The sequence below is a fragment of the Nilaparvata lugens genome, chromosome 3, assembly GCF_014356525.2.
Source record: "Nilaparvata lugens isolate BPH chromosome 3, ASM1435652v1, whole genome shotgun sequence".
In the NCBI taxonomy this organism is placed as follows: Eukaryota; Metazoa; Arthropoda; class Insecta; order Hemiptera; family Delphacidae; genus Nilaparvata; species Nilaparvata lugens.
Genome location: NC_052506.1, coordinates 55238810 through 55249352, shown reverse-complemented (window position 1 = coordinate 55249352; position 10543 = coordinate 55238810). Strand labels below are relative to the sequence as shown.

The 10543-nt window shown below is 36.1% G+C and overlaps 1 protein-coding gene across 3 annotated transcripts in view; it reads right to left on the bottom strand.

Annotated features, from left to right (window-relative positions):
* Window positions 1–1054: 1054 nt before the first annotated feature.
* LOC111049011 (F-box only protein 42) overlaps window positions 1055–10543 on the bottom strand; it is a 44280-nt gene continuing 34791 nt past the window's right edge. For all 3 annotated transcript variants that reach the window (XM_039424076.1, XM_039424073.1, XM_039424075.1), the window contains one exon: window positions 1055–3698. In XM_039424076.1, the coding sequence (XP_039280010.1) occupies window positions 2678–3698 (1021 nt within the window). In that variant the 3' untranslated portion in view covers window positions 1055–2677. The remainder of the gene's footprint in view (window positions 3699–10543) is intronic.

The following is a 10543-nucleotide window of genomic DNA, read 5'->3' as shown; positions in this document are numbered from 1 at the left end:
ATACAGAATGGAAGGTATCAATCTAACCAAGACTTGAGTGCACCAAGACCACGACACGTGACTGCATCATCTTGTTAGAAATAAATACTGCTATATTACAATGTTATGCTATATTACAATTACAATGCTAAATTTTCTTTCAAGATGGCGGATTTTGGCGTCAGGATACTAGCCGAGTTTCCATTCTGTGATCACTAATCTGATCAGGGTTTTTACTGAACGTAAAACAAAACACGATGGAATTGTTCAGTGGCTTTGAACGCAACCAATAACGTTTTTTAGTAAATTTAATCACAAATCGTTTGACACCTCATTTTCAAGATAGAACGAATATTATGTGATATCAGGCAGCTTTTGTGAGAGATGACCACTGGACGCAGTGCACGCCAAGGCATGCTGCCAAAGTCTGCCTGAATAATGGAACAATCTCAATCTGCTTTGCAAGTTATTCGTCAGCTATTTTAGATTATTTCAGAAAATAATAAAACGTTACTTAGTTCTCTTGGTCTTGGCATTCAGCAGTCACCTATCACTGGACCTGCCATATCTCAATTTTAATATTAGTTGAATCTTAAAAAATGAGGCGTCAATCGATTTGTAATTTAAATTTACTTAAAAAAGTTTTGCAAGAAATTTTTTTGTAAAATCAACAGTTTTTTGTTATTTGATAAGTTCATAAAACAACCGTTATTTTGTTTTAGGAATTTGAAAAATGGATATAATTTTTTATAGCTTTGCGTAGTTTTTGTAGTTTGTGCAAAGTTTCACTTCCGTATGTTCAGCCATTATTTAGAAAAAAATAAGAGAGAAAAAATAAAATGACGGCTGTTTGAGTAACTGAGGACTTTTGGACAGTTTAAATTATTATTTATTAGATAATGTTTCTTACTCAGGATAAATGTCCTAGAATATTGATAGGGAGCTCTGAACACTCTGTAGATTGACTTAATTTCTAATAGTATTGAGTATGTTGAGGAATTTTCAAGAAAACGCAATACGGTGCCACCTGTAAGACCACATCGATATATCAACGTAACCAAAAAAACAATTTTAATGGTGTGGAAAGGCGTCTTGATTTAGAATTGCTTTAATTTGGTATCAAACTTTTACAGCCACAGTTACACGAGTTTTAAATTCGAACGCGTTTCAACTCCCTGTGATTACACTTTAGTTTACAGGGAGTCTGGATTTCGTGAGTTTACGAATTGTGATACCGTTCAAAGATAGAATTGATAAGATTTGTATGACATCGCTGGATATGAAGATGGGATCGGGATCCAGTGCCTTGAAACGAATCCACAATTTACAAACATGCTACTGATGTCAAGTATAGATAGGGTATGGTGCTGCCAAGTAGGCCTACTGTCAATTATAACATTCGACCCTACGTTGCATTATCGCAATATTTATTGTAAATGAGATAAACATTTTGGAACATTATGTTTCTTACAATATTCGATTCTATTAAATAACGAAGCCAATTTTTTATATTTGCCATATAAAGAACAAAAAATGGTCCTTGGTTTTAATTTATTAGCAATAATCTGCTGAAGCTATCTATGTAATCTTGAGAAAAAAGTCAAGGATTCAACTTAACTTATTGCAATATCACAGTGGTAGGCAGTATTGCCAATTCACAGGTGAAACAAACCCGCCAAGATTTTTCAGGAGCACAAATACACTAATATAAAGATGAAATTACATTGTGAATTACAATGACACTAGTAACCAGTTTGTACTCTGATATAATAAATGATATAAATAAAACTGATATGATAAAAGTTCAAATCACAAAAATATGTATATTAAAAGTAAGAATAATCCTCAAGAATTCTCGATAATTATAAATACCAAAGCAATTGAAACGCACTATTAAATGCAGTGAGTATAGAATGTAGGTTACATTTTATACTTACTGATTACATGTAGATTTCAAATTGAAGGTAGACTAACAACACAAATGACTAAATTTTTAAAGCATACCCTTTTCAATTACATAGAAATGTCTTCGCATGCCACTCAAGAAAAATGGTACTCAAGTAATGTAAATCGATTAAGTGTTACAAATTTCCCCTTGTATGGCGGTTTCTGAAGTTTTTAGATGCGCAAGTAAATGTTAAAAAATATGTTTATCAATTGCTGTTAATTCAGTCTTAATTGAATCTTTTAGATTGGCAAAGTGAAGGGGTTATGTTCAAGTATACTTGTGATTTGAGGTAACCCAGCAAAAGAAAAAAGTTGTTGAGTATACGGATCTTGAGGTACAAAAAACTTTATTTGAAACAAGCACTTATCGTTTATATTCGAAAAAATGTAGACAACCTACTTGGCTATATTCTTAATTTCAAAAATAAATATTTAAAAAGTGCTTATAATTTAGACGTACAGTATTGAGACCCACATGTGCTTCCAAGTATATTCTCGCGAATGAGGAAATATTTTATATATTTTCTATGAGTTGATGCTTCTACATTTGAATGGCATGTGAAATAGAAATTTATATGTAATGAAAAGAGGTTTTTTGTTGGAAAACAAGTGATTTATATTTGTTTGAAAAGGTCCGGAGGCTGGTGGTATCAACAACTTTATTTATCGTCAGGAATATTGATAAGCTATGAGTTAGAATCTAACGTAGATGTAGATTTCAAAGGACGATTAGCCAAGTGCTCTCGATAAGCTAGATAACAGTGCGAGGCGCAGTGATGAAATGCAAGGCATTGGACACAGCTTCAACAAAGTTGTGAGGCTGACAAAGCGACGATTCCTCCTGCAAGCCACCAAACATGATGAGTTCCCCGTTGCCAGCCACCAGCGAGTAGAAGATCGTGTCTCCCGGACAGCCGTCGGCGACCGCCTTGATGGGCAGCCACGTGACTTGGCAGTCGGCCGACAGCGCACGTGTGATGTCGAGGACGAACATCGCCATCTTGGGCACGCTTGGCTGGGTGGTGAGGGGCGGAGTGGAAGGCTCTTCCACAGCCGCCGCCGCAATCGCAGCCGCTTTTGCGTTTAGTCGCTCCTGAACGCGGGAAAGTGCCGCTAACCTTATGGTCCGATTGTGATCCAATGGTATATCATTGACCCGGAACGCCGCCATGATGGTGCTATTTGCATTGTACAAACTGTTCAGACTACGGTGATCTGACGACGGTCTATGCCTACTGGTTCCACTACCACTATCGTGAGATATACCTGAGTTTGAAGAATTCATAGACCTTATATTAGACCTACTACTACCACTATCTTGAGATGAACTATGGTTTGAGGAGTTCGTAGGTCTAATACTGGTTCCACTAATACCACTATCTTGAGACGACCCTGAGTTTGTACTAGATGAAGGCCCCATATTTGATCTACTACCACTGCTATTCTGAGACAAACTAGGACCACTTGTGTTTGTTCTACAACTGGGAGAGCTTCTATTACTCCTATCACACAAAACACTAGGTCTGTGTTGATTTAACGACGAGCACTGTGGAGTAGTAATAGTAGTAGTAACGGGTGTGTTGGCCTGATTGGCTCTAGAGTTGGCGATGGGCAGAGGTTGCAACACGGATGCGGCCCTACGCGGCGACGCTTTACTGCTTGCGGCTGCGTCAACGTCCATCGGCTGCGGCTGCGACCGGCTCAGGCTGCCCCGTCTGCCGTTCACGTTCACGTCACGGTCCACAGCTGGCACGACCACGTTATCTGACAATCTGAGACATTATCTACATTTAGAAAAAATAGTATATTGTTTTCCATAACGAAATACTGATTGTAATTCTATTACAGATTACGATGTGTGCCAAAAGTATGTGAAATAAAAAATTGAAATGCTTATGGATACGCTATAAAAATACCTTATAATTTGAAAAAAATCAGTTTTTTCAAAAACACACACAAAATGAGAACAAAATAATGATATCATCATAGTTCCCTTTTTTGAAAAGTTTTAAATATAAAATAACAGATTAAAAACACAAATTAAAACAACTAGTTTCGATATATTACATTATCTTCAGGTTTTAAAAATAAATTTCAAATAAACGTTTTACTAACAGTTTGATGCTATTTTATAGATAAAAATAAGTAGCCCTGAATACATACATTTTACAAATATCAAATACAAAGTAACTGGCTTCGTGGTGGGGTGTGCTAAAATAGGGGGCCACCATGAAACCTTCTGTTTCAATACACAAGTCACCATGCTTGAGTCAGGCATTCGACTGATCTACATCAATATCAGGCTTTCTCAATTCAACAAATGCCTCCAATGCAACTGTTCCAGGGCCTCTCTTTCATGCTCATTACTACTTTGAGCTGCATTGATGTTTTGCTCTGATAAGTTGACGGGTGTATTTCTTATCTGCTTCTCTGACTATTTTATAAGGATTAAGGATATAAGGATTTTATTAAGGATATTTTATAAAGATGCTTTTGATTTGTAAGAGAGTAGGTTCTCATAATTATTATGCACCTGTCTGTCACACAACCACTTGAGATCCAGCAGCCCCCGCCCACCTTCATGACTGGGGAGTATCAGTCTCTCAATTTCAGCTTTGGGGTGATGTGCTCTGAATTTTGTGAGGAGGACTCTTGTTGCTCTCATGAGCTCATCAATATCAGTCTGAGTCCAACTGATCACTACATAAGTATACATCAAGAGAGGCACCGCATAAGTATTTATGGCCTTCATCACATTTTTCCCATTGAGATGACTCTGTTGAGATATGCTTTTCTCATTCTCTGCTTCATGTCTCTCTGATCTATCTGCCTAGACTGGCCAAACCCCATGAATTTGTAGGTGTCATCGTCATCTGGCCCCCCTGCTCCAAAGACCTCATAACCTTTGTCAAGCTCCTGGGGGTTTACTTTCCCTTTCAAAATACTAGGTGTTTTGCATTTTTCCAAGCCAAATTTCATTCCATTATCAGCAGAAAATGCTCTCACCATCTGCAGCATCTCCCCTAGCTGGTGTTCTGTTCCTGCATAGAGCTTTATATCATCCACATTCTGCTGAATTCAGCATTGCTGAGAGTGGATTCAATGCTAATAAAACCATAAAGGGCTTAGACTGTCCCCTTGGAAGATGCCCTGGAGAACTGGAATTTCGTCAGACTGCAAATGTTCTTGACCACTTCTAATCATCAATACTGTTCCCCATGCCATGAGATGACTAAGCAATCCAATACTATAGTGAAAAGATTTCCAAGTATTTTCCCCTGGCAGCTGAGATAAAGGATATCTGGTATCAAGTGGAAATCGTCCCAGGCATAATATCTGCAGTTAGATTGATGGGGAAAAAGTGACTGCAAACCTAAGTCAACCAGGTGCCTCAAGAAACACGATCTACTTGATACAAAAGGCAATGATGCTCAACATTGTCTCAATGGTTAGGGCATTCTTAAACATAGCAGCAGAATAATTATCAAAGTCTTGTCATATTTTGATGAAAAACTCTCAGAGCAATGTGATAAAAAATGGAAATAATAACAATTATTACCGAATAACTATCTGAGAATTTGGAATGAATTATAAATGTCTTGATTATTATTATGTATTAAATTTCATCTGATGTACTTGGACAATAAATTATTGATGATGAAAAACTTGTATTTTTATGTATTACTGTATTGAAAAATTGGAATCTCTTTTCATTTTTGTAATATAAAACTATTGAATACATGCAGCAAACGTACAGTAGACAGTTACATTTAGCAGACATGATTTGAACATTAAATTATGCTTATTGTCGGCACTTATGCGCTCGTAAGAATCTCAGATGTGAGTTTGTTCTGTAGAGCAAGAATGTAATAGTTTCCGTAACAAATAATAACAGACTCAACTGAACTCAACTCTTCACTTTTATGTTCTACACTTCAATTACTTATCTAGAAAATCATTCATCACTCGAAAACCCTTTGAGAAAAATTGCGCAACTCGCGATAATGTTTGAGTATGTTAAAGCTACAAATCCAATTTAGTATGTAATAAATTGGTTCAACTTCATTCATTTATTATTCTTATAATCGACCAAAAATGACAAACGACAAATATTCACTAGATTGAGAAAATCTGGAGATATTCTATATTGATTTATACAATAATTATAAAATCTATGAGTGCATTGAATTTTCCATGTAACTTTGAGCTTTACTTAGACACAATCAATAACTGAAATCGAACTGTGATACATCATCAAGCGGAATTATATCAATGTTCGTGGTGTTCGCTATTAGAACCTCGTCATTTGCACACCAGCCAGTTTTTTCTTGAATAATATGCAGTCTTTCCAGTAAATCTTCTACCTCTGGACAATTGAAAGTTTTCTTTTTCAAATCAATTTTCTTACCAAAAGCTTTAATTGTCTGATGATAATCGAAAGAAGGCTTGTTTCGCAGACAACGTTGTTCCAACTCGATACTATGCAGACCTCGATCAATGTAACTTCGCAAAAAGTGAGTTAACTCATCGAGAAACGGTTCGATATTTTCTTCTGGATTTCGAATTTTAAAGTTATACAACAACTGAAGTCCTTCCTGGCTTTCATCACGTGATTCAATTTTCTCTAAAATCTTTGATAGTTGATTTCTTAGTGGTTTATTAATTTTATGCCGACTGCTATCGTTTTGTATATCACTCACATCATGATCTGTCATAAATCTGGTTATCTTATTACAGTAATAGGAAATTTCAGATTCAGATGTTACACCCTTCACCAGTTTTAGACAAGATTTTGTATTGTTGGGTTTCAATTTGACTAAAATGTGAAGCAAAGTTTTAACAGTAATTAAAGGCGTATCAGAGGGCTGTTTTTGCCACCATTCGGTTGGATATTTGTTGAAAAAAGCGTGGATATCTGAAAATACACGCCTGTAATCCAGTTCCTCTGCATCACAGCTTGGGATAATAGTAATAATTTTCCATAAACACTTGAGGATTCCATCCTGAAAGGTACCTGGGGTTGGAGACCTCCGAACAGTTTCATACAAGCTTTTGAGTAGAGCACAAGTGATGTCGGTAGGATCAGAGAGTTCCAGTATGGTACACAGAAGACAATCCAAACAATTGAAAAATATTTCGATTTTCTCATGAGCGGACAAAAGAACAAACTGATCCACAGCTCTCTTGATAACACCTTCATTTATTCTACATCTCAATTCGGGATATGAATAGAGTTCACTGAAAAGATGGAAGATTTTGTAGTAGCAGTTGATCACATAGGGATGCACACTCTGTTCTAAAACGATTAGCTGATTGACTAGTTGTAAGACAAAGTAGTTAACGTGGTCTTGGAAGTCTTTCCCTTCTTCAGACATTAGTAGTGCCTCAATTTTTGACATGAAGAAGAGGGATACTTGCAGATCCGAACAAACCATTTTAGTTAGTTGTAGTTCGATTGCTGAGGGGTAAGACGCTCTCGATTGAGTAGTAGATACTGATGAGTCAGACGGTATTATTTGTAAACTCTGATTGGATTCAACCTTGTAATTGTTGATAAGTTTTGCTGCTTCAGTTGTTTGCTTTGATACTGGCTCCTGAATGGTAGTTGACAGATGTCTTTCAATTGGTGAAATTTTTATACTTGAATGGGATCTGGAACTTGAGCTTTTTTTAAAGGTTCTTCTCATACGCTCCTTAGATAAAAACATATCAAGTTGATTTTGCAAGGGAAAAATTGTTACAGTAGGCCAATAGCATGTAGGCATATAGTAGGTCTAAGATTGATAAAGCTCTATATATTAATAATGTTGTTCAAAAGCCGAAAACCCAACTATGACATGTAATTCTATGACCATTGAATGATCAAGTTTAAACAATAATTATTTACATAAACCTCAAAATACAAAAATTTTCCAATATTTACATTATTTTTTCAAAAATATTGACACCGAATTATGTGTTTACAACCTACTTCTTCTTCTTCTTCATTCATCCAAGTGTAAGGCCGGTTATAGAGCTCGACCGACCGTCAGAGCGTACGTCATTCGCGCTTGTCTTTTCCATAGATATTCCATGTATCCGTACAGAGCAGGACTGACGGCACGCATGCGCACGGTCAGGAACATGCGTTTTACACTGCGTAGGAAGACCATCGGTCGAGCTCGTGCGCATCCATTCCATCATCGGTCGACTGACGCGCTATTGAAGCTTTCAGAGCTGTACTGATCAGTAGCCCGATCGCAACATAACCAATGTGCTGACACCTCTGCCCGACAATCAGCTGATATTGAATTGAATAGCATAATGAATGAATTCAATTAATAGTGTCATATTTGAATTCAGAGTTTATCTCTACATTTTTTCAATCATTTCTAAATTTTTTATTGGGAAAATAATATATTATTATTTACATTTATTTGATCCGTAGCTCAAAGTGACTGCAAGTATTCCCAATGGTGATACAAGCTCGAAATAACTCATCAGAATTTCTGATGGACATTCTGAGGTAGTTAAAAAATGTATCTTCATCCCCAAGCAATGATGTACATGATCGTATTAAATTCCCTTTGAAATGTTCTTTGGGCGACCATCGGGTGAACTTGATATCTACGTCTTTTAATCTTTCATTTACGAAGCTGCATTTGAAAAATCTGTAAAGGCGTCCATTTTGTGAGTTAGAAAAACTGATGTATGGATGCGTATGGTCAGGATGGTACATACGCACTGACGGTCGGTCGAGCTCTGTAACCGGCCTAAGGGTGGATTTTGATTATGTTTTTTGTTTGCTTAAGATGCCTTCCTGGTGACTCTAGAAGAGTATAGGAAATCTTCAAAACAAGTGTAAAACAATAGTCTGGAAAGTATTACATATAAAATATATTTATATATAAGAACATAAAACCTAACTGGATCAACACACTGAACCATAAATGTTTGAAACGTGGTGTGCAACTTCAATAAATTAATATTCTCTCACCTGTCTTTCAAAGATTACTATGTTCTTAGTTTCTTTAATAGTCTGGGCGCAAATGTCATTCCGTGGTCATTTTTGAGTAAGAGCCGTGGTAGATGTCTCAATTTCTTCGTTAGCTCTAGCATAATAAGGATCGTGATGATGATAAATCGAAATCACAGGCAAACACCTCGGAAACAAGACTGCCGCCAAAATTTTCAGGATTTTGCTATATCGGTTGTATTTCAATAACCGTTCAAGATATTCAACCGTTTTTTCGACAAAAATATTTTGAAAATCTTCCTCTACAATTTTTGTTTTATAGAATTGTCCTCTAAAACGCATATTTTTTAGTTATAACCTTCAAAAGCCAAAAAAACTTTTTTTTCTAAATTTGTTTAAATTTCATTCCATTATAACTTTTTTGTGCAAGGGATACTGAGAAATTTCAAATCTATGAAATTTAGAGCGTTTTTCAACTTTGGAACGATATATCTTTATGCCCTGAACGTCAAAAAATGAGTTCTCTAGCGCTCTCCAAAGAAAACCCTGCATGATTTCTGGTGCGTTATTCCATACGCATGAGGTAACAAGCTAGAACTATAAAATCGATTTTTTCATGACTACTTCAAGATAGAGACTTGCAAATGGTCTCAATCTCTTCGTTACAACAAGACGAATAAGACTATTTATGATGGAAACAACGAAAATATTCGACATCATTGAAAAATACAAGATGGCGATCATTATTGACAGAAATTTTAATATCGCTTGTTATTCAGTTATTGTGAAAGATATCGGATTGGTTTTACCACCAAAGTGTTTAGAATTAACCAAACAATGATGTTCGAGAGAATCATCTCATTTCGACCACTCTTTCCATTATTTATTCAACTTTAAAAACTTGAAAAATACATTTTTCGGGGACAATATTTTACTTTCCATCCTGTATATGTATTCGCAGTAGACAAATACTAGTATCATTGGCACATTGTTTTACAATATTTCCAAAGCTTCAAAATGACATCCGGTTGGAGGCTGTAAGTCCATATTTTACGGCTGGAGCGTCATCGGAAAAAGAGTAAAAAGTACTGTTTGCTGCGGAAAACATGCTTTTTCCACCAAATGCCAATCCCAACAATTAGAAAACCGTGTAAATTATGACTCCTTGAAGGTGCAGACTTGGGAATGGTATCAATTTCTTTATCATTATGTGTAGTAAGAGATTATCCATGATGGCAATCTCAAAAATATTTGTTATCATGAAAAAAACAAGATGGCGGTAAAAGTATGTCTGTAATTCTAATAATGTCTAGAATATCGGATCAATTCATCCATCTGGAAGCTCCAAAATAATCATACTACAATATCCGAAACATTTATCCAATTCCACCAACTTTTACTGTAGTGAATATAAATTCAAACTCTCGAAATTAGAATTCTTTGGGGACAAAATTTTATTTTTCTACAACTGCGCGTAAAAAAAGAACTTACATACTTAATTCTCCTCGTAAAACAGCTCATTTCTGAGGAGAATCTACTTTTTCGCTCGCTAACCATCCGCGCATGCGTAGTAAATTTTCTTTACGCTCGCAAATCATTCGCGCATGCGCAGAAGAGTTTCTTTACGCTCGCCAATCTGCTGATGGTAAGCAGCTCGCCAAA